At 46.2% G+C, this 25,275-nt stretch overlaps 1 protein-coding gene across 1 annotated transcript in view; it reads right to left on the bottom strand.

The window, feature by feature from the left end:
* LOC142570283 (uncharacterized) overlaps positions 1–25,275 on the bottom strand; it is a 108,237-nt gene that overhangs the window by 28,102 nt on the left and 54,860 nt on the right. The window contains exon 6 of the mRNA XM_075678678.1: positions 2,299–2,568. Coding sequence (XP_075534793.1) covers positions 2,299–2,568 — 270 coding nt within the window. The remainder of the gene's footprint in view (positions 1–2,298; positions 2,569–25,275) is intronic.

The following is a 25,275-nucleotide window of genomic DNA, read 5'->3' on the forward strand; positions in this document are numbered from 1 at the left end:
TTGAGTATTACGGCGAAATTCCAAATTGCAAACTGCAATTCGCTGGGGGTATTGACACATGGCGCAGATACTTCTTTGTGCTTTAGATTTTTTCTTTAACGTTTCTATAAGACAGTGCTTTCTCGCATTTTATTCGTGCCAGAACTTAGAAACTTTTAATATAGCCATACTGTCGAAATAGTAGTTGTGTAAGATGGCGTTTTGCTGGCATCACGGAGGGGAATTTTACCTCTGTACTTTGGCTTCCAGAGCTCTATAACTCAGGATTTGCAATAAATAATAGGCACCTTCGTAATGTTCTTAAGGCTGCCCCACATTCAGCGCTGATTGGTTTGCGTCATAGAGTTTCTAAATAAGTACCCCAAAAGGAAATGTGGCGCTAGTGTCTACAGGGGCTCTCCTAAGCGTTACCTCAACCTACATGGGAATGATGGGAAGTACAGGCTTCGGATTGACTTCGATCTTTAGACTAGGGGCATTTGCTTGCGGTGAAGTAAACAAAGCTATACTAAGATATTTTCGCGTAAAACTAATTTTATTTCTGCAGTATCTTATATAATGCACAATACATCACATAAACTTTGTATGACTTTAAGATTGAAGCACGGTTTACCACAAGCACACACCAGGGTATTCATTGTTCTGCAATTCTGTTCCCGATTTAGCGCCAGCGAATAATTTTTCTTTACAACAGCCATAACAACCGTGCATGTACTTATATAACTACACTTATCAAGTATTTATGGAAATAAAAATGTATTGTGAGAAAGTGTTGCGCCTTTGAGAGGAATGCTACAAGTGTCGTCTGCTACCACGCCTGCTCGCAGAGAACGCGAGACTTTTCTCGCATACGACAGGCACTTGCGAGCTCTCTCGCTATTCCGAAAGGCTTTATCGGCTGTCACGATTCCTGAACGTCTTCAAGTTCATTTAAGCGCATCTACGGCAGTGCTAGCTGGGACGCTTGTGGCCTCCTACGAGTATTCTTCACTATATTTTATATCGACGTACCGCTTCTTCTGAAGCGTGCGCCAGCAACTGTTATGGCGTGGCTTTGCGCTTACCCATTTTGCGACAGCAGACTACAGCCAGAAAGCAGCAACATTTCCTACCACAAGCAAGTTTGTGTTCTCAAATGCCCTGAAACATACATTTCAATGAGCACATAAACGAGCAATGCGTAATGAAGCCCTCAATTAAATTTTATTGCCAAGCCACTAGAAGTACGTACTGTCTATGTAGTAAACAAAATGCGTTATGCAAGCAGTCAGCCATCTTTCGATTGCACTCTGCATCACTGGTAGAAACTATTAATAGCAGGTTATTAAAAACCCTGCACACGTGTGCAGCTAAACTTTACAGCTTTAAGGCTTGCACTGCAAATATAAGCATGTACAAGAAGGCAAAGGGCTGTAGCAAAACAGTAAGTTGCATCTACATACTGACCACTCAAAGAGCGACTGAACGAAACATGTTACGTGCAACGACCTGGAGAGAGCAGTGTGGGTGCAAATAGAGAAAGCCGATATTCTATTTGACACTAAGAGAAAATAATCGAGGTGGGCAGACCATGTAATGCATATATGGCATATAACCGGTGGACCGGTAAACGCCGGCCCGATCAGTCATCCCAGAAGAAAGCACCAGTAGATGCACAATCACGACACATTTTAATATCTTAACACGGGAAAACACGTCAACACAACAGAACGAACACGTATGTTTTGTCCTGTCTCCTTTCTTGTGTTCGTCGTGTTGATTCCACGCTGATTTCTCTAAATATCCTTGCAGTGCGTTTGCATGAGGCTGCCATTCTTAACACTTAATCGGTGGTGTCGCGGCCTAGTATTAAAAACAGTGCCCGCTTGCCACAGATAAGCGGAAGTGAATGGAAAACGCCAGAAACGAAAACGTTAGCACACTTGCAAGACATTCATAGCCCCTCTGAGTATAGTAGACCCTTGCATAAAAGAAGCAGGTTCAGATTGGGCCCCGCACCAACGAGAAGTCATGCCCGAGTCTTCATTGAGCCTGAAACTCTGGGCTAGGCATGCTCTATCATTTACGCGGCAACGCTGAGATAATGCGAGACTCATGTGGCAGTCCGTAGCAATAGCAGTGGCGCTGATGCGAGTTCTGGAAGCGCTGTTGTTGGTTTGATTTCAGTGAAACCAGAGTCAAGGCTGCGTCGCTTCTGTACGTTTCTCCATTTTCCTTTGTTTAAGAATACTCATCTGGTGAATCTGCCGCTCGGCAAGTAGGAGCGTGACGTCAATGACAATTAAGTAAAGGACGCACCAGGTATGCGTAGCGCTTCTCTACGGTCTCTCGCGTGGAGTCCACGCTCGGGTAGGCGACAACGTGGCGGATAACGCTGAGCCTGCGCAGCGCCCTGTCGCGCGTGTCGGCGTCCATCCAGTCGAAGTAGCGCGCCATCGAGTCGTGCACGTCGGTAAGCAGGCCCCACGTGGTGTTCCAGTCGTCTGGGCTAACGCTCTGCTCGGTGAGGAACCAGTTGAGCGGGTACGTGGCCATGTCGGACACCAGCTGCAGGCAGTGGTACACAGCCTGTGGACGCAAGAGGAGACAAGGAGTGCGCGTGACTTAGGCTGCCCACGAACGGCGTTTGCCCGAAGGTGACAAGAGCGTGTCGACAGTATAACTTTGCCGGGATGGAATTCACCTGAGAGGTACACGTCCAGTGGAGTTGGCGACGATGACAGTTCAAGTGACCCACTAGCAACCGTTGCTGTAAGAGGTACCCGCCGGCAAAGTTCTTGCCAAGTGTTCGGAAACGACATTGTCCCAACTACTGCCTTTACTCGTTGATACCGCGTCCACTGTCGCACAAAAAGCACTTAGTAATTATCTTAGAGATAAATCTGCATGCAGTCCTTCAATATAACTAATAGCCTGCATTTCAAGATATGTTTGTAGTAAAACAAGGGAAAAAAATGTTTTACAACTTTTCTCGTGTATCAGAAAAAAAAAGGCTGAATCGCGAAGCGGTTTTACGAATTTCACTGTAAAATCGGCATGATATAACAATGTCAGAAAAATATCACATATTTTACGCCGTATTGCATGTAAAATGGGACACGCACACTTGTGATGAAGGTTACACCAAGGGCCTGTAAAAGGTACGGTATTTTATGAAAGCAGCCGCTGTACGCGCCCGGCGTGTGTACATGCGCTGCTTCGTGAAGCGGTGCCCTCTTTGAAGCTTACAAATCGCAACGCTGCACATTGTACGCTAGTCTGGAACGCATTAGTTTAACAAATATCCACGTTGAGCTCTGTAGCCGACAACGTTATGATTGTTTTGGGTCTCATATTGTACAAATGGTCGAATATGCTAGGAGCTACATTCTTTGCACAGTAAGAAAGGACTTCGGCATGGGCCAGCTCGCCTCTTTCTCAGTTTGCCTTTCGGAGGCCTGCGGTACTGTTGCCGCTCTTGGGCACGCTGATCGTGGAGTAACGCGTGCTGTGCTAATGTGTGCTCGTTAAAGGAAGGCACAACATCTCTCACCGGGGCTTCAGGTAAGTCATAGCTGTTAAGCACCTTGCATGTACGCATGTCTCATAGCTTTATTGTGCAGGTCGGCGTATTATAGCCATTGATTTACCGGTCCCTACGAGACGCCAGCGTTATAGATAATAGCCTGCGTACTGGTCAGTACAAGCTAGCGTTCTCACAAGCTTGCACACGTCGCTACAGGCAGGGAGGACAGTCAGAGGGCGCTACAGCCCTTATTTCTTTAGAAGACGGAGAGACGGGTCCTGAAACAAAGTCTCTAAGTTGTCCGAATGTCAATCTCGAATTCATCTCAAGTATGTGAGGTTCAAGTATATAACTCAAGTATCTCAAGTATTTGCGTTAGCTTCGGAACCTTGCGATTAGTAATTGAGGATCGCTAATGTTAAAAAGGAGGTCAGTGGTATTTGGCTATAACAGAGTGCTGACGCGTCATAGCTGCGACAAGTCCGAAGATGTGCCGTTGGTTCTCGGTTGCTAACAGCATGCTCCGATCAGAAAGCGCAAACACAGCATCTCCCAATTATTTCTCTGATGCTTGTACGGCCACATGTTGCAGGGGGCAATACTATGAGTACAGCGAACGAACATCTATACCTTGTCTAAGGTTCGCATACACAGCAGTCAGGCATTTACGGCGCGCCACGCAACGGCCGGTGAAGTCAGATGCATCGTGCTGGAGACGCAAGAGTGCCAAAAATTTGCCTCCTGTATTGCTCGGCAGGCCGTGCGTGGCCCTCGGGGCATCTTTGGCCCGCGGCAGCGCGGCGATAGTTGCACCCACAGCGCATGCAGACAATTGCGCGATGAGCAAGCACTTTTTCGCATGGCGAAGCCGCGAACTCGGCGCACGCTCTGCTGTATGCCGGCTCTCGCCCGACAATGTACAACTGCACCATTTTCAACGCGTATATTTGCGTTTGCTCAAGCGTACTATCGCGCTCAGTATGAGCTACAACGCGCGAGTGCGTGGCGAAGCGCTCCCCCAGGTTGGATAGTGGTACCGATCGCCGTTCCCGACCCAAAGGGAGGGAGTTGTGCTGTTACTCTTTTGAACATCGTCCATCATGCAAGCTTTCGCCCTCTCTCCCAGGCTTGAAGATGAACTGTGTCTTACAAAAATAATCTGAACAGCTCGGTGCCAACCTTTTGTGCGATAAGTATCGTTCGTGCTTCTGGAAATGAAAAATTACAGAGTCTCTTAAGATCTTTCTTAAGAGGTGAACGGCGAAAGCCTACTCTTCCTCCTCTTAAATTAAACTAAATTAAATTAAATTAAATCAAATTCATTTCTAATGAATTGCAGTCGTCACAAGTTGTCGCTAGACACATCGGTCATTTCGTAGTCCTTACTAGTCATTCCAAGTGATTTCAGTCATTGTTAGTCATTACTGCTCACTACTAAGCATTTTTAGTCATTTGTAATCAATTGCGGTCATTACAAGCCGTCGCTAAACATGGTCATATCATAGTCATCAGTAATCATTACAAGTCATTTCTGTCATTACTGGTCCTTACTAAACATTGTTAGTCATTTCTAATCTATTGCAGTCATTACAATTAGTCGTTATACATATTGGTCATTTCATAGTCATTACTAGTAATTACAAGTAATGTCACTCATTATTAGTCATACTGTTCACCAGTAACCATTTTTAGTCATTTGTAATAAATTGCCGTCATTACAAGCCGTCGTTAAACGTATTGGTCATTTCGTAGTGATTAGTAGTCATTATAAGTCATTAGTAGTAATATTAGTCATTACTGCTCATTACTAGACATTTATAGTCATTTCTAATCAATTGTGGTCGTTACAAGTTGTCGTTAGACATATTGGTCAGTTCATAGTAATTACTAGTATTATTAGTCAATTAGTAGTAATTATTAGTCATTACTACTCATTATTAACCTCTACCAATCTCTATTATAACGCTATCGTTCACTAACTGTCACTATCAATCATTTTTCATTCTTTAATTTGTCTTCACATGGCGTGATGACGCTTCGGCGGACACTCCAGCGGTCAGGTCTGCTGACACAAACTTCACCATGAGCCTAGAAAGGCTTTCGCCTTAAAACTACCGTCACTTGATTTATGGCCCTGATGCTACATTTACGCCTTTCAGTGAGTCGTCACGAATGTTTCTGCATTACCGCGCACTGTCTACATTTGCCCTTTCTCTCTTTCTGAGTGCAATCACGAACTCCTGTCTGTCATCTGCGATATTTCACCAGCTGAAGTGTGTCGAACAATGATTGACGCGTACCTCGCACAAAAGGAGGCCACCGTCTGTTATTATAGTTTTCGTTAGACCAAGATGGGGCAAAACCAAGACGAAACTGGGCAAAAGTATGCAAACAGGCATGAACGGGCGATGTTAGAAACCAGAACAACGTTCTGCCTTCACGTAGGGAACATGGCGCCAATCGGTGTTGCTATCCAACCTGGGAGAACGTTGTTCCACCCGCTCGCACGTTGTATTCCTACTGAGTATGCCTAGGGGCAGGGCCGAACCGCTTGCTTTCCGTATGCATAATCTGTTGGGCGACGATTCATTTGCTATCATCAGCGAGGAGGTGTAGAGTAATACCGCTAATCAATTTATTGCATTTGTACGGCACTTGTTTTATTATCTTGTTTTCAGTTTGTATGCTGTAAATAGTCAGCCGTACCATCAGTAGTAACAGTTTTAAACACATCGAAAGCAGTGAGTGGAATGCAATTTAAACGCTATTTGACGGCGCAGCAGCAGGGTACTAGCTATCACACTTCGCTAGCCTGCTCACTGGCTTACTTTCTAATCGGCCGTGCTTCGCGACCGACATGGCGTGATGTGCCGCGATTCGTGGCACAGTGGAGTTCGTCGCGACAGGTGAGGCAGCGCGAGTGCCCTGTGATGGTGGTCTGTTCTCTCGACAGCTTTGTTCTTTTTTGGAAAGAATGCGTGCCACTACAGAGTGCGTACTGTTGCTCAAACATCGTGGTTGCGCACGCGAGATAGAAGAGCTCATAAAGGGGGGAAACGGGGTATGGAGGCGAGTTATTGTTTTTTTTTTTACAGTAGGTAGGCGGTGAACTGTTTGTTTGTTTATTTCAGTAAATGGATATATGAAGGAGCTTAGTGCTTGCGCTTTGTAATGATATTCTATTATATTGTACCAGAAATACAAAAATGTTTTCCTTTTGCTCTGACCCAAAATTTAACATCATGTTGCCGAATAAATTAGGAGTGCGTTTATATGTCCTCCTTCTTTTTATAGTCTTTGATTACGGCACTGCAGTCAACAAAAATACTCTATCTTTCAAATAGCCGGTTGATGTTTTCGTTGCTCTTTCATTTAGAGGATTTTCTGCAATGAAAAATGCGAGGAAATGAAATACCATAAATATAGAAGTGCGGAGCTCTGCATTTTGGAAATTCTCTCGGTGTTTTGCTACTATAGAAGGTGCTTTTACCCGAGTCAACAGCCCCGGGAGGAAAGCAAGAAGTTTTTGCAACCCCAGATGCTAGAAAGCACTCAGGCTTTCCAAGAAAAGTTTTCGAAGGAAAGCGCTGGCTCATTCACAAAGGATGTTTTCGTGCAGTGTTGTCTTTGTATTGTATTTTTTATACTCTGTAAGCACCCTGTAAAATAATTTACACCCTTAAAACTGAAAAAGGGTGTAAATGTGTCTATAACTTATGCCCTCAGGTAGTGATTTATATAAGTGACACCCAAATGATGTGAGTTATAGACACATTTACCCCATTTTTCACTTTTAAGGGTGTAACTTATTTTACAGTGCATGCGCAGAGTTTTTTAAAGTTTGATTATCGAACACTGCTACTTCAGTCTGTTGTAGACAACGCAATATATTTAGCGCCAACATGCCCTACAGACTGGTGATTATAGGGATATGCGAAAGGTTCCGCCGTACTGCCTTTCAATTATCAGTGAAAGATGCAGAGCCAAAACATGAAGTGACTCATTCTAGCGCACAGGAAATCGGCTATTACAGCAGCTGCCAAGAGCAGCCGATTTTCGTATAATCGCAACGTTGGTAATTAGCACTTCAAAAAGAGAAGTGGAATGAGGCGGGTCTTATGGGAGCCTGGTAAATTTCCGGAAACATTAAATGTTTGCGAGTCGGCTATCAGTTATTGTTCATGGAAACGAAGTTGCGGAACATAGTTGTACCAGGACATGCATCACGAAATATATTCTGTGTGATACGGTATTGTCTTCGTGTGCGTCCTGTCATAACTATGCAGACAAATGTGCATCAAAAGAAATCAGAGCCACGATTTTGCGCAAGCTCTGTGCTTAGAAATACAGTCCTATAGACAGTGAACAAGTTGCAGAATCTCTGTAACTTGTTTTACAACTGTGGTCCATTTTCAACGCTACAGTAATTGACAATAATGTTATTCTGTTGATGCAGATTACATAGCGCCTGTAAAACAAAACGAAAGGATGAGTTTGTAAATACATTGGTGAGTATGTTTTTCGCAAAGCGATCTAGTGATCTTGCCGATCTTTCGGCGATCTAGTGAGCTCGTTTCCGGTCAAACAACTGTAGTGTTGTGTTCCTGCATGCCTCCTCGTGGAACGTAAGCGGGGATGCGATCGTCGGCATTTGTGCGCTGTCGAAAGCTGTCGGCAATCTACAAAGACGGTTTAAACGCGTGAAAAGCTTCCCGGTTCATGCAGTACGTGTAGTGACCTTCATCTGTGCGCCATCCGCACACTACTCGTAACCGAAGTGGTAAAGGCGGCGAATTCCGTCGGCTACGTGAGACGGTCGGTTTCTCGCTGTGCGCGAGAGAAGGGGGGAGCGTAGCGTACTGGCGTGCGCCGGCTTTCCAGCACATGCAAACTCAACATTTGCACTGCGTTATGGTAGCTGCATGCAGGCTGTTTTACAACACACGTGCAAATAGAAAATTCGCGGCGCTTTGCGACGAAACCTGCGTCAAGGGCGGGAGATAAACATGCACCTTCCGTTCAGCGTGCTAACACGAAGGAGATCGCAGTAAATCAAAATCCAGGTTTGGGCGAGTTCGTGTATTCATAAGGCCTTCCAACACCAGTTATCATCAGTCAGTCCGCACTCGTGCCGTCTTTGTTTTCATTGCTCCGATCTTTTCTCACTGCGTTTAGAAAGCCTGCTAGTGGCAAGTAGTCCTCTTTCATTCTGTGGCCATACACAGCAACTGCGCAGGCCGAATTGCAGGGCTGGCCGTATACTACCACTCTAAATACACGCAGACGCACCAACAAAGGAATGCAGGGTCGATCGAAGCAGATTACGATGGCACGCACGCAGGAACAAGCATGGTCAGGCACGGTCGCGCAGGATGCGAAAGAACAAAACACTGGAGTTGACGTCACAACACCGCGGTTTGCGGTCTCCGCTCGCATCGTCAGCGTCAGCAGCAGCGTGCGGCATTCGACGGGGGGCGGAGCTACAGCGTAATTTTAACCGACGATTACGTCGCTCCTAATTAAAAAAAAAACCCCAAATTTTACCTACATGGTTTATAAGGTTCCCGCACCCGTATATGAGCGTCTTATCGAATTCGACAGATTCTGCAGCTTCCCTTTAGGTTAACTAGCATCGAAACTAAGCCAGGGTATGAAATAAAATTAGCTATGTATGGGTGAAAAGTTTTCTCCTTAGATGAACTAATGCCAGAATTAGAAAATACACTATGGAAATAATAATTGAAGTGACTCGCAATTTTCCTGTGATCGGTAATGATTGATCCATCGATGCAGGTTTGTGCTACTGGCATCTTTTTTTCGCTCAAGTAATTCCAGAACTTTTCGGGCTGTTCAACAATAAAGTTTGGGAGTACAATACTGATGCAACTTTAGAGAATATACTTATGTTTTCTTACAAGAGGTGTTCTAAAATTCATGGGCATCGTTCTAATCTGATTTTATGTGTTTGCCAGTGTGTTTCTCAATTTATTATTTAGTTTGCATTGTGACTTATCAATAAAAAATTTGACCTTTTAAGAGAGAAAATGTTTCATTTGAGTGACTCGGCGACTACAGATTACATCCCATTCACCAAGCATAAGTGCAGAAGCTGCTTATGAGGGAATCAAATATTCCCCACATGTAGGTATTGCGAAGCCCTTAAACGTGACCATGGATCTACATCGTGCTTTCACACTATTGGGAAGATTACTAGCACTTTGTTCTGAAGGAGTACAAGCACTGTTTTTGGGGGCGTATAAACACTCGGCTTGGAGGAGTAGAAACACTCGGCTTGCAGGAGTAGAAACACTCGGTCTGGTGGAGTACTATTGCCCTTGTGAGGAGAGTATTAGCACTCTGAGGAAGAGTACTAGCACTCCCTTGCGGTGGAGTAACAAAACTCTGTCAGGAGGAGTTGATCTACTCTCTCTCAAAGAGGGTCGATCTACTCTCGAAAAGAGAGTGAAATATGGGTCATGCAAATGCTCCCTCAAAGAGAGTGCCCAGAACTCTCTTTGTTTTTAGAGTGTATATATGTTGCAAACTAGTATAAAATGTTCAACATTGTGACTTCAAAGAGGGCACATAAAGACGACGCCGAGCATGTGCACATGAAGGCCACGTACAGCCGCAGCGCGCATGAAACGCCACTCATTTCACATATTTTACAGGTCCTTTCTGTAAGCTTTATCACACGTGTCTATACTTTTGGCATGCAATAGGGCGTAAGATGTCTATTTGTAATTTTCATACCGTGGTGAGTTTAGTATGACAACCTGTAAAAGGCTTCGCTGTGCGCACTGTCTTTTATGCAGAAAAAAAACGCAAAATATTTTTTTACACAGGTTTCTCTAAAGGCGGTTTGAAAACTTGAGCACTGATACCATCCACGCTGTTGAAGAATGCGGAAGAAATTATTTGATTTGGAATAATTTCTACGTTTGCATAAAATGCGTTGAGCGCACCACGGACAGTGCGCGAACGTGCGCGTCTGCATAGTACTTAGACAGTTCGAAACGTTAACATTAAGGTGACTGTGGGCGCGCGGAGGCAACGAGACGCAGGCACAAGGTGACACCCAGAAGCCATGACTCTTAAAGGGCAACTCCGGCGTTTTCTTTAACCATATTAGGATGCTGTCATTTTCAAATGACATTGGCAGTCGTGTCAGAGGTAAGTTGGTTCAATTTGCTTAGAAATTCATCAATAATTGAAATAGCCAATAAACGGGATACCGAAACCGAAACGGATAGCTGCTTCGTGTTGCGCCACGATAAGTCGATGACGTCAGACCCTACACTACCATAATGCACACACGCAGAACGCGTGCTAAACACGCAGTATGCGTGGCGCTAACGCCAAAGAAACGAAGTTGATCTCTTCTGACGCCACAGGGAGCTTTTACAAAATTTCCTCAACAAGACAGCGGCGATTTCGGCGATGATTTCAGCGACAGTGGCAGCGTAGTCTCTGACGTCACAAACAGAGGGTGGCCAGTAAAAAGTCATGAGTCGGCAACGCAAGCAATATATAAAATTCTTTTTCAGGAAAACTAAATGACTGGCAGCCAAATCGTTTGGTATAGATAATCAGAATGCAAATGAGAACGTATATTCAAAATTTTAGTAACATCGGTGGACCTCGAAAAATGGCCGGAGTTGCCCTTTAAAACCCCTCAATAAAACAAAAAAGTAGCGCCATCCTTTGAATATTGCCGTAGTCCTGCTCCCCTGCGCTTTCCCTAGACGCTCGGCCTTCCCATTGGCCGAACGCCGTCACGCACTTTTACTCTTGCCTGCTTTTGTTTCCGCCGGCATTGCGGTGCCAAACATTGCGAGTGGAGTACGCAGACGCGACGTTTCGTGCCTCCTTTCTGCTTGTGTAGCGTAGTTCCGTGTTGCTGTGCTTTCGGATGCACCACACGTGAAAGTGACGGCAAGCGACTCGTCCGGATTCCATGCATCTGCGATGCGAAACGCGGCGCGGAGGAAGGTTTGGCTGCAAAGAATCAGCCGCGCAAATTCCCGGCTCTGTGAGGTAAGCGATCGATTTGCTTCGTTTGTTTTTCGCCCTCCTAAGTGCTGCATAATCGCGCTGCGTTTATTTGCAGCTTTCGTGGCCGACTTCAATCAAGTCGTCGTCAAACACACGTGCTTTTTGTCGACTGAGTCATACATACAATGGCGTTTTGTTTACTTAGCCTCAGTGTGTGCGAACAGCACCTTTTTGAGTGTATCCCCGTACGTTACGAAGCGGTAACGCTGCGGCGATCGTACACTGAAAGCGATCTGCGATGCCAACAGAGAATGGCGATGGCTGATATAGCTTCGCGCTTTGTGTTCTCGGCGCTTACTTAGCGTTGAAGAGAGACGCGTGTTGACGGCTGATATAGCTTCGCGCTTTGTGTTCTCGACGCTTACTTAGCGTTGTAGAGAGACGTGCAGGCGCGTATCTTGAAAAGCTATCTGCTAAAGTGACTGAGTGCCGTATTGCTGAGACGTTACTGAAAGGCTGTGTTGTCGTCGCTACGTTGGTGCTGAAGCGAGAGAGGTAGCACGAATAAGTACAGCAAAGCGATCCAACTAAGCCCAACGACATTCAGTTGTCCTCTCTTGATGTTTCCGGAGCCAGTACTGATATAATGTAAAAAAAAATCATAAACATATGGCCTCAAAAGCGCGAGCGTTAGATTCGGAGGGCCCTGCTTGTTCGGCTCCGCGTATACGGGAGCCAACGCCGGCGCAGGAGGAGGAGAGAAGAGATGGAGCTACCTTTATTTTATTTCCGACGCTAGAGTAGTAAGGCATGTTTTTGGGACAGTCGGTTCATAGATTGGGCAAAAATGTTCAACTGCTTGAAAACGGGACATGAACCGAAACATAGACGCACACACGACTGCGCTTTGTGTGTGCGTCTATGTTACTGTTCACGTCCCGTCCTCTTCGAGCAGTTTAATATTTTTGCTGAGAGTTACTGTATAGGCGCCCTTTAGAGAGCCCCTATAGGGAGTCTATACAGTAACCCTACCGACACCATTTCTTTGGGGGGACATTATCTGAAGCAGGGCGAAATAAGATAGCAGTGACTATTATAGATCGATCACATAGCTTATAGCACACGGTCACATTGGTTTAGTTAAAGATATGGTGGACGGCGAAAACCAACTCCCGCATAAATGTAACAATATGAGGGGAAAGAAACGATCCCGAATGCCACATGAACACTCTTGTTCTTTGTAATCGTCATCATGTGTTCATCGTGATTGTTGTAGTTATCAGCTTGTTCATTTTTTCTGCAAGACCAAGCCCTCACCCAGCGATCTCTATTAGGTCTGTCTTGCGTCAGTCGATTCTATCCTTTGCCTGCAAATTTCCTCTCTCACCAGACCCCCTGACCTTCATCTTTCCTTGATTGTGTTTCCCTACTCTTGCTCATTCCTCTCATCAAGTTGTTTATTTACCATCTGAGTGCTGTACTACATTAGTAATGCATCCTGGCAGTTTTCGAACTATAACTCAGTCCTGAGACACTTTGAGCGTCTAGCTGACACTTTGTCAAAAATGCTGCTTCGCATGCGGGAGCGCGCCGCTCGCGAGCGCCCCCTATGAGGCTGGAAAGCTAGCAGACGACTCTCCGCCTAGCTGGGCATTCCGGCACGATCAAACAAGCTCTCGTACCCAGGTTTCTGAATGCCATGCCAGCGCACTGGGTCACCTATGGGTGTACGAATTATTTACGGCAAGAATAACGTCATTTTTGTTATTTAGTTGGTTCCGTCCGAGTAGTGGTACCCGCTAAAAGAAGCGTCGTGGGTGAACGTCGTAATGCGGTTGAATGCGCATGGCTCAGTTTAGGTAACTCAGGGATTTGGATTCGCAGTGAGCACTTTATAGCAGGAATACCTCATGAATTTTGGTCTGTAATGAGGCCTTTGTATTAATATCTGTCTTTCTTCAATTTCAGGTCAGCTTCAAACTTTTCTAGCCACCCTGACTACGTGCCAACTATTTTCACATACACCCGAACTTCCGGTCAGGCTGCAGTGCAGCGGCACGGTCGTTGGATGGATAAAGAAGCATGTAAGAGCACGTTAATGAAAGCGAAGTAGGATTTCAGTGTGGCATGTGCGCGGCGGCGTCGGCTAGTGGTTTCAGAGCGCGCTTTCGTGCTCGGTGTACGCTCATAGCTCTCAGCGCGCGGGCTCGCTCCGCCGGCGTACCGCCGGCTTAAACCGAGCGCGTGTGCGCGCGCCAGATGACGCACGCGCTTTCATGGCGAGAGGAAATGAAAATCAAGGGCCGTATTTCATAACGATTACATTGAAAACCACGTCAGACCGTCGCGCACGTCGCTACACATTCGATAGCACATAGATTGGCTACTTGATGCGACGAGTTATAGACATAAATACAGTCTGTTGGAAAATAAGGCGCTAAGTCCGCGGCCATTCTATGCTGCCAATCGAAGTGCGAGATAAGTGAGCAATATGGAGCAAAGGCTAGCCGGTGGAATGCAGCCAGCTTCGACAGCTGACGAAGCGACAGGTTGTGTGTGTTAGCTTCTACCCAAGCCACTCGATACAGTTCATCCCTGACCTTCATTTTAGCTTTGTTTTAATATATACATGTTACAGTTTGCACAGCACTAAATTTACATTGTAATGCGTATAGTTCAGCTTCTACAACACTGCAGGAAGAGAAAACCAAGAATGAATCTACATGCATCAAATCCAATGGGCTAGGTGCAAGCTGCCTGAACAAGAAGCACTTGTGGGTTACTGACGCTCAGATTGAGCATAACGTGCTTCACGTAACCCTCTATTTAAGTTCCCAACCACGATGCGCCTGACGCACGGTCGCGGTGTTGAGTGCAGGGAGCTCCACACCTGGTCGCTGGCGATCGAGCATCGCGAAAAGTCGCAGGACCATCACGTGTCTAAAAAAGAAAACGGAATCCAGTCTTCCTCCCATCATTTTGACACGACTTAAGGAGACTAAACAAACAACGCAAGCTGAATTTCACGCCATGAAACTCGGTGGCACAGGTAGCTAAAAGGCGACGACGGGCAATGTTTTCCACACAAACATTCTTGCACCCAGCGCCCCGAACGCTTCCTCCGGCCTACGAAGGGGGCGCTCACTTTTTTGCAAAGTGCGCAGTGATTTTTGCAATAATCGCATGGGTGACAGCAATGGAAAAGAAACCTGCCATGAGTAACTACTTACGAGGAAAAAAACGAAATCAGGAAAATCAATTTATGACAACTCAAAGGGAAGCTCATTACTTTTTGAAGCGAGATCGGGATGCCTTAGAACACGCACCTATAAAGCGAGATATAAGAAGGAAGAAGAAGCATGTGCTTGCTGCGGTAAAGCTGTAGGGAAACTATGGAGCATGTTTTATTAGAATGTGAAGACGTCTACCCAGCGGTAGATTTAGGCACCACTGGCCTTCTTGAAGCCCTTGGGTTCAGCGAGAGCAGTGGAAAAGTAAGCATGTCCGCAATAGGTATTAATAAGAGGCGATTGGAGGATTGGTGGAATAAAAGTAGGGAAACGACAAAAAACGGAGACGTACAAAAGCACAGTTCGCAATAGCGGATCAGAAAATTTGGTTGTTGGAGTTCATAGTGTTTTTTTATTCTTTAACCTAAGTAAGACATTAGGCAGTATAATAGCAAAAAGCTTGGTGGCGCAACCCACCGACCCGTTCCGAAGGGGACGCTTATAACATCCATCCAGTGTAATGAATTAGATAGGACATTAAGCAGTTTAATAGCAAGAGCTTGGGACGCAACCCACAGCCCCGCTCCAAAGGGGACGCTCATAACATCCATTCCATTCCATCCAGTGTCCAATAACATAGCTTTTACGTGTAAGCGTAGATGACCCCTCTGTGAAATCGGCGAGATTATGTTTCAAGCCGCTAGGGAAGCGGGTGCCGGAGGAGGAAGGCACTTGGAGGTGGAGAAGAGAATCGCTGCGTTCGCGCCCTTTCCGTTTGTGGTTTGACGACGCGGTGCTGGCTGTGCATGTTCGCAGCGTCTCTTCTTTGCTTGTGCAGCCATCAACTCCTGCATTTTTCAAAAAAAAAAAAAAGAAACTGAAAGAATAGAGGAGGCGCTGGTGCAGCACTTGCGCATTCCCTGTGGCACATCAGGAGTCGCACCGTCGAGATCAGACCGCGTTCGCGCCCTTTTTAATTGTGCCTCGACGCCGCGGTGCTCGCTGTGCATGTTAGCGGCGTCACTAACTTTTTAAAGCGAAGCTTTCTTTGCTTCTTCCTTCGCCTTTCCCACTGCTGCTGCTGCTGCTGTGGGCTGCTGCTGTCGCGCACACCACGTCGGGGGGTGGTTCAGAGCGTGTATATAGATGACAGGCGCGATTAAGAAAGGAAAGGCGATGGTAGAAACTCTTTTTCGCCCCACTGCGTCGAATGTGCACAATGCCATCTGGAGCTCCCTGGGCGTCGCTACATTAGCCTCTTGGTAGCTGTAATTTTCCCTGACTCCGCTCAGAATCATTGCAGAAACTGTAGCGCTTCCCTTTCTACTAACGTGCTAGTCCAGAGGGGACGTAGATAGAACTGTAGAGAGGAAGGAGGAGAAGAGGCAGTTCACATACAAGGGAGGGGAGTCGGAGGTGACGTAAGAAGGCAAGGAAACCCTACTACCATACGACAGCGGTTGCGGGGCAACTGGTACGGTATACGGTCCGGTTCAAGGTACGGTATAGCACGTTGCTACTATTTCTGAAAAATAACCACCGTGCATATATGTCAAGCGGACAAACTACGCGGGGAGTGCAGAAGCAGAACCGCATTAATTAAAGCGCACTGCATGGTCCAGGCGACACCACGGAAACGGTCGACCGACAAATCAACGCTTCTGTGCCCGCCGCAGTAGCTTTGAGGCCGTTGCTAGAGGTCGCGGATTTGATCCCAACCATGGCAGCCGCATTTCGACAGGGGTGAAATAGAAAACGCACGTGCACTTAGATTTTTGGGACGCGTTAAAGAACATCACGGTGTGAAACTTAATGCGGAGTTCGCCACTACGGCGTGCTTCATAATCCGGTTGGCGTTTTAGCACGTACAGACCCATAATCCAATTCAAGTTTATTACTTCTGCCAGGATGCGATGTGCCGTGTGAGGCAATGACAGTGCTCAACCCTCTCAGAGTTTATGAAATATGGCGCACAACACTGCCTCAAGCAAACACTATGTACAACGCAGACAAACAGCAGTGATGCACGCAAGGCAACGTTTACCATCAACTCACCACTCTCGTGTGACACTGAACGTTGAAGAAATTAAACGTTCGCCGTCAACATCACCCCTAATTATCGTCAACCAAAGCAACCAACACAGAGCTTCGCTTATACGTCGATTCCCACAGTGCATGGGATCTGCATAATTTTTGCTTGTAAGTGCTCTTTGCTTGGCTGGCAGACTTCGTTAATACGTCCGCCGTCAGTATTGGCTAAAATTGTCTCTTATGGATAATTTTAGCGTAAGGCCTTTTTCAGCTCTTTGTGAATTCAGTGGGGTGGCGCGGCCTTCCATTCTGTATAGGGAGCTTTCATATAAACACGCGCTTTCATACTAACACGCGCTCCTACGTCAGAGAGGGCGTAAGCGTGCGTATTAAGGGTTCCTACTCCGCCAAATAAGCTTGGCTAGTCGAGCTCTTTTGTAAATACAGGTGTTAGTTTTTGATGGGGACCATAGTATGAAAGGTTTGCGGAAGACGTGGAGGAAATGCGTCTGTTTCAATGCCTCGCTCGTGCGTAGTGTTGTCTTTTATGTATCCGCTGTTACGCCCACTATGGACATAAAGATAGTAATTGCTGATCATATCCTAATTGATATCTTGGTGTCTATTTCGTGACTGATTCTTTCGAAATGCACGAGAGCTGGAGAAAAGTGGTCAAGCTAGAACTATTGACACAACACTTTAGCTCGCCTAACTAAGAAAATAGGTGCACATACATCCGGTCTCGCTATTTTGTCAGTAATAAGTACTCCTTGGTGGTCGCTCCCACCGCGTATAGACACTGTTTGCAGTGCACACACATCGAGCTTATGACAAAGTGAACTACGAGGCTATATTTGAGACCCTGCAGTGGATTCACTTGCCTTGTCGTGCTCGCGCATTCATACACTCATTTCTTTGTGAGCACTCCTTTTCCGTCCGTCTCATCAAAAAGAACTATGGATAATATACGAGAAAGCTTGGAGTGCCGCAGGGATCCGTTCTTGCGCCACTATTGTTTAATGTTGCGCTACAGCCGATGTTGAGGGAGCTATCAAGCACTGCGGACGTACGATTCTTAATGTACGCTGGTGATGTCACGGCATGGACCACTCATCGCTCTTTGGAGCATCGAGAGTGGGGAGAGCAGGCAGCACTGATACATCTATTGCTTGGTGCACGTAACTGGGGCTTTCAATTCAAAAGACCTCCTACATAAGCATTGCTAACGGCTGGAGCCGTCGCAAGCTCGACTAAGCCCATGTTCGACTTCAGCTCCATGGCCGCGTCGTGGCAGAGGTAATCACAGTCCGAGTGTTTCGACTCGACTTTTGTGCACCCGGATCGGCATCGCCCTGGTTACACTGTGCCCACCGATTCGCTTCTAGCATGCTTCACCCCTCTTTTTTTTTTCGTCTCGTTGCCCAGAGATCGGACGACGCGATGAAATCGATCACTCGTATTGCTCGGCACATAGTTTTCTCCGTATTCCAGCCTCGATGAGTTTATCAGGCACCATTTCAGCGCCTTACCAAAGCAGAATGCGCTCAACTGGAAAATCTTAACTGCGAAACCATGCGTGTGATTAAAGGCCTTCCAATGCTCACACCGATCACGATACTTCAGGCACAAGCGCAGCTGAACACACTTAATGAGCTCATTCATGAAAGACGCGAAGCTCGGGTGATAATACATAGTAGTGTTTCTGCGGCTGCTGCCTTGGCGAATTACATGGACCCATCTGTCCCCTCAGTGGGTCAATATTTATCGCCGCTACCACCTTGGCGCCACTGCCCCGTGGCTAACAAGTCACTTGATTGCATTCGCCAAGTGACCAATCAAAACTCAAATTCAGTGGGAACCACCACGCCTTCCCCTTCCCGTTGGGAGCTCTAGGAACTAAACCTAAGTGCCTATGTGGATACCGGGTCAAGTTCGGTAATTCTTCATGCTTCCTTAGTGTCTCCTTCTTATTTAGATGCAAACAAGACTTATTGTCATGAGTTCGATACCCCCCTTACCTCGGTACCGGCAGGTGTTACGTCTCAACACCACAAAGACGTTAATTGGACGTTTGCCACAAGGCAAACACCCGTCCATCCATCATCGCCTATCCAGACGTCAACGCAGCGTGGTCATCGACTCCTGACAGGTTCAAAAAAAGAAAAAAAGGCCACAACCCCAACGTTACTTGGCAGCCTGAGCTGAGGATGAAAGGAGGGCCCCCATCCAATGCTACCAAATAACGACGGCGACCTGGAATTCGCAGTTAATTAGACGTTTGCCACGAGGCAAACCCCTGCCCATTCATCAGTGCTTATCCAGAGGTCAGCGCAGCGTGGACACAGACTCTTGACGGGTCCACAAAAGGCCACCAACCCCACCATTACCTGACAGCCTGAAGTAAGGATGAATGGAGGGAGGGAGCATCCAATGCTACCAAACAACGACGGTGACCTTGTATTCACAGATTGCTTTCCTGCCGCATATTCCAAATGATCGCGCTTCGGAGGCGTGGTTACTGCGGAGTGTTGCGAGCATAGGTGTGGTATCGCAATGGATCCTACGATGTTGATTCGTTGCTGGATAGTCTTCAGATTCTCTAGCCTACTCACCTAGGGAATACGGTTGTATTAAAAGCCTAGACTTTTCGATCAGTGGGAGAGAAGGTCCTGATGTGAACTCGGACGTTTAACTTGCTCCTGCATGGAGTGGGCTTCCGTAACAGGAGCCGTGTAACTAAGGCAATAAACCCCTTTTCCTTCATTCCTATAACCTGACGTAGCAGTTGATGGGCCACAATGGAATTTCTCGGTGCACAACGCAAGTTCTCATACCTCTGACTGGTTCCGACTCCCCGGGTGGCTTCGCGCGTCAAAAGGAAGGATCGCCCCAAAAATTCGCGTGTGTGCGACTGTCACATCGTCCATCCGAGCACAGTGGGAATATATTGACTCCTTTTCTGGATGTCCATACTGTCCTGCGTCAGTGCGGGAGGCAGACCTACAGCACTTGCTATGGACATGCCCTGGTCTGCAAGCGACTCGTCGACGTCATCTGAGCGTGTGGATCTCAACCATAATCGGCCACCAGATTTACACAAGTTGATTTTTGGCCTGCATCACCACTCCTTTTTTGGATTTTATGAGGGAGACAGAGCTTCATGATAATGTGTAACATTTCCTTTTGATGCCGTAGGGCAAACTAACGTAATAAAGATATTCGATGCAGCAAAGACATTTGGCTTGCAATGGACACCGACGCCACACGTACGAGGATTGTGAAACATGTTGAGGGTTTGTAACATTGACGTTGCCAAAAAAAAAAAGCGTTCACGGTAAATGTGCCTGGCTTCCCGCTATTGTTATGCACTAGCACCATAAAGAACAGTGACTGGTTTTCGTTGTTGGTGTCGACAAAAACTAAAGCCGGTCGATTTCGGCAGCAACATAATCAGAGGAGCGGACGGGCCGATCCTGATACGAGCGCACGGTAAGTGTCCTAACAAGGGTCTTATATTGCTGTTTGTAACGTGGGCCGATCTCGGAGCCAGTGCAATGACAGGTGTGGGTGGGCCGATACAGATAATGCTGTCGACTTGTAATCGCTCTGGGGAAGCATGAGCACCTGCGAGTTTAGATTTTTCTTCTTTTCTATAGTAAACATGCGCAGGACAAACGAACGTGCCGCGAGGAGTCAACATGCCATATCCGTAATTAGTGCGGTGCTTAGTCAGGAGCTTCTAGCTAGGCATAAGCTTTGTTTTAGCGGAAGGAGTGAAAGAAGAGGCGGGGGAGGTGGATAATGTAAACGAAAATAGAAATAAACTGCAAATGGTCATTACCAGTGCGCTTATAACTACGGAGCCTCCTGCTTCCAGAAAAAAAAGAAAGCTTTGATGACTAGAGTCATTCGGCAGTAGCGTGTGTTTTTGTTTCTGTGTTAGACCCCGTGGTCTACCTCGCCGGAAACGAGCGTATGTGAACTTTGTAAGAGCCGTGGTTTGGTGGTCGGTTTAGTTAACAGTAGCGAGCACGACGTGTGGCCCCACTGCGTTTTGCGTTCAGAGACAACAAAGTTAGTTAGCCTAACAACGTCCCGTATGTGGCGGTAATGTTCTGAAAAGGGGCGCTCTCTAACGAGCTAGAAAGACAGCCAGAAGCCCCTTTGGCATTAACCAGTGCTCCTATATATGACTGCAAGTTACCTTGTCGCCAACACACCGCATAAACATGGCGTTCATGGCTTGTTCATTATGTTGAAAGCACTGTCTCAAACTTTCAGCGCACCCAGTTTTATCACACGAACAATAAACGTACCGAATAAAGCTCTGAATAAGAGAAGGAAATAATTCTTTAAAACGAGTATTACCATGTGGTCGTGTGTCGTGACCACGAAGCGAGAAGTCTCGAAGCAAGGACTCACTCATTTGGCAGTGGTTTCGTTTTCTGTCCCAAACAATACGCGTATACGACACGCACCCAGCTGCGCTTTTAACCTTTGATTCACCTTCCTTGTGTGTTAGCGGCTTTGCGTACACTTCTGCGTTCTCTCCTGTCAGCGCAGCGCACCGTTGCTGTGTAACTTGAAAGCGATAAGGCCTTTGACAATGACGTTTGTGACGAGGAACGAAACTTCATCAATGCGAGTGTTTCGAACATCTCGTCGTGTGCTTGAAAAAAAAGAAAAGAAAATAGTTTGGGAAGCCACTATTTGAACAGGGCACCACCTGTATGCCCCCAACTTTGATGCTCATGCACTGTGAGAAAATTTTCCACAAACTTCCAGACAAGCACTGGAAAAGAGTGGCCTGATTGGATGCTTCCATGTTGAACAGAATTTTCTGCTTATGTTTTTGAATGGTTACTGATGCACGTTATTTTACAGATGCTCTGTAATCTGCCTCAACAGAATAAGATTACTGTCAATTTCTGCACCAATTGCCAGACGTATACGTCTAAAACTAGCGGAAAATGTTCAGTGTTGGGATTTATAAGTTGCAAAGAGGGTATAGATAGACGAAGCAGCGCATGAACTCGCGGGGCACACTTGTCATGAAGGATCATATTAGAGCGCAGCTCTTATGCGCCCGTCCTGCGACGAGGACCGGCGTCCTCGGCGTAACCGAGCGAACGAGCACAGCGAAGGATGAAAGAGCGAACGTGGAGCGCAGCGGTGAATGAAGACGGCAATATAGAAGGATGCGCGAGGAGGAAAGCGAAAGGAGGGGGTGCAGCAGACCCATGAGGCGCAAAGTGGAGGAGGAATATGTGTCGAAAGCGTGAGAAGAAAGGCATGCGCGTTATCAGCATGACATAGCATTCCCGACAGGTAAGTAGCGGGCGCGGCGTTTTCAAGAAAGGAAACGCAAGCAAGGCAGATGACGATTATCGTTGTGTGGCAGATATACACACCAAAGGGTATATACACACCCCAAAGTTACACACCAAAGGGTGTACCTTTGTCCGAGAGTGCACGTATACACTCTTAAACAAATGTACACTCTTTGGGGCGTATATTTGCTACACAACAATAATCGTCATCTGTCTTGGTTGCGTTTCCTTTCTTGAAAACGATGCACTCGCTACTTTCCTCTCGAGAATGCTCTGTCAGGCTGATAACGCGCATGCCGTTCGGGACTTGGAAGTACCGGGCTCGCAGCGTTCAAGAAAGGAAATGCAGACAAGACAGATGATAATCATTGTTGTGTGGCAAGATACGACCCGAAGGGTGTAATTTTGTTTAAGAATGTAGAGCTGCGCTTAAATTCGGCGTTAGGTAGTATCGCAATCGTCGGTGAATTTTTTTACAGGCCCTTTCTGTAACCTTCACCACACGTATGTGTGTTCTATTTCACATGCAATAGGGTGTAAAATGTCCGTTATTTGTCTGTCACTTTCATACCATGATGATTTCGCAGTGAAATCTAAAACGCTTAGAAAAGCAGCCTGGTTATTTTGTATGAAAAATATTTAAAATACGTGGTTCTTCTTGTCTTCTTTTAACAGACATTGCTTAGAGTCAGGTTTTTCTTTTTTCTTGTCTCTTCATTCCCTTGGAATATAAGTGATGCTGAGTTTTATTCATCATCAGCCCATTCTTATGTCCACTGCAGAATGAATGCTTTTCCCAGATATCTCAAATTATTCCTGTCTTGTGCTACACGATTCCAAATGCGGACGCGGACGAGCTTTGCTGTGAAGCTGACACTCTGCTGTGGGGACTGAGACGAAACCTGAATGCTACGTCTCCTGAAATTATTATATTCGTTTATAAAACATTTGTTACACCTATTAGCATAATTGAATATGCTAAAATCCGTCAAACAGCCAAACAGTTACACCCCTCCGAAGTTGAAAAATTTCGAAGGCGTGGCTCGATGTTTATAATTAATAAAGATTTTCGTCATCACACCAGTTAGCATAACTGTATATGCTAAAATCTGAAAAAACAAAACAAATTCCTGAAGTTCGAAGACTTGGCTCGGTGTTTATATTCACTAAACGTAACCGCCATCATCGCACTCCAACTTAATTATGCAAACTCACTGAGCCTCTAACGCCGGAAAAGAGAACGGAACAATAAAGACAGAATCTTCATTTTCTAGTCATCCATAATCATGTAAACATATAGCATGATAAGTAGTTTAAATCAAACTAATGAAGCATCAAGCCTGGGTATTGATGAAGGGTGTACATACCCACACCGATAACGTGTAGTGAATGCTTCAAGTACATTTTTTGCCCTAGGGACATGAAGCATAGAAATTTGTTACCGGATTCAGCTGTCCAATCAGAAACGGCCACGACTTTCTTAAAAGCCCTAAGTCGTCTCGTATTTCTTGATTCTATGTCTTTTTCTGTGTTCTCGTGCTGAATACGACTTGTCTCGTTTGCTTTTGTTCCCTTTGCTTTCGTTTGGTATTCGTATTCCCTTACTTATGTGAAGTTAATCGATTGTTCGACCAGTAGTGATGCCACCTTACCAATGTATAGCTTTTTTATATACATGGTGTCCAATCTATCATGCACCAAGATTTAAAAATATGCAGACATCACCTAGGAGGACAGAAACAAAGTAATATTGTTTGCCGTCGTTTAGAATGCTCAAATTATTATTTTTTTCGTGTCGCCAATTAGATAATTAGTCTTAATTAATTAATCAACTTCTCAAATAATATAATTTGATCAAAAGTGTAAATTAGAAAATTGTAGAGCGACATGAAAAGCTCCCGATGCAGCTTCCAGTTGCTCAGTACACGCTACGTAAAAGTGTTTTTCCGAGCTTGGAAGAAGCCCGCATATACACGCGAAATCGACACGCGACCCCATGGCCGCTCGAGGCACTTTGCGTGTATCGGCGCGCGCACACACACACGCACGTGCGCGTGCGACTGCAACGTGTAGGGGCTGTGAAGCTCACCGTTGTTGAGCACTTCCGATAAACTGTAGCCTTCTAACTTTACATTTTGAAGCGAAGCTTTCTGTGCCTCTTTCTTCGACTTTCAGCTGCGGCTGCTGTGGTCTTGCACGCCGATAACGCCGGCCACGACGGAACGTGGCTGAGACTTGGCCATGCCGCAAAAACATAAAAGGCACGCGCTGTCGGTGTTTTGTTTCATGACATTTGTTTATGAGCTGTCATTCTCAAGATTCCGCGGAATAACTTTGCAAAGAATGTAATACAAGGGTGCACCACATGGAGGGCCTGTGCGGTTGTGGTTCAGAACGGTTATTCGCCAAGCGAGGCCCGTGATGTCGACACGAGATTTTCTGCGGCACGGGGTTCTTGACGCTATCGCGTCCGGAGAAGCTCGTGCAAACATTTACGCCGCATCGCATGTGCACCATGCCCTCCGGACGCCGTAACTAGGCGTGAACCGCCTACAAATGCAGTGCCGGAGTCGCCGCGCTTGCCTCCGGGCTCACTCGCAACAGCAACGACAGTAGAGGGAGGAGGCGGGGAGAGTGTTAGCGAGAGAATAGAGAAAGAGAGGGGGCAGTTTTACGAGCTACAACGCTACAACCCAAAATGGCGCCGAAGCGTACTCTTAGTGCCGAGGAGACGAAGGCTCGCATAAAGCGTCGAGTGGAGCAAGAACAAAAAACACAAGCGGAGCAGTCAAGGTAACATCTCCCATCATGTCGCGACTGTCGTATGCCGTGAATATATCACCGCAACACACCGTCAATGAACGCAAACAGCAAGCAAAGCTTCGTTTACATCGATTCCCACAGTGCGTGGGATCTGCATATTTTTTTAGTTATGCTCTTGTCTCCTAGGTATATGGCAGAGACCTGGGTTCCTCTGCTATTACGTACTTGTAGCTTTGGATGCACCTTTATTGTCACGTTATCTGGCCCTGCTTTTGAAGGATCTAATTTTTCATCAATATCATGCTATACCAAACAGCCCAACGTCGTTCACATCTGGCCCTGGTTGCACTATAGTTGCATTTTTGTACATTATTCTTCTTTTTCTTCTCGTTTTTAATTTTGACACTGTACCTCAATATGT

This window comes from Dermacentor variabilis, chromosome 2 (assembly GCF_050947875.1).
Source record: "Dermacentor variabilis isolate Ectoservices chromosome 2, ASM5094787v1, whole genome shotgun sequence".
NCBI classification, from domain to species: Eukaryota; Metazoa; Arthropoda; class Arachnida; order Ixodida; family Ixodidae; genus Dermacentor; species Dermacentor variabilis.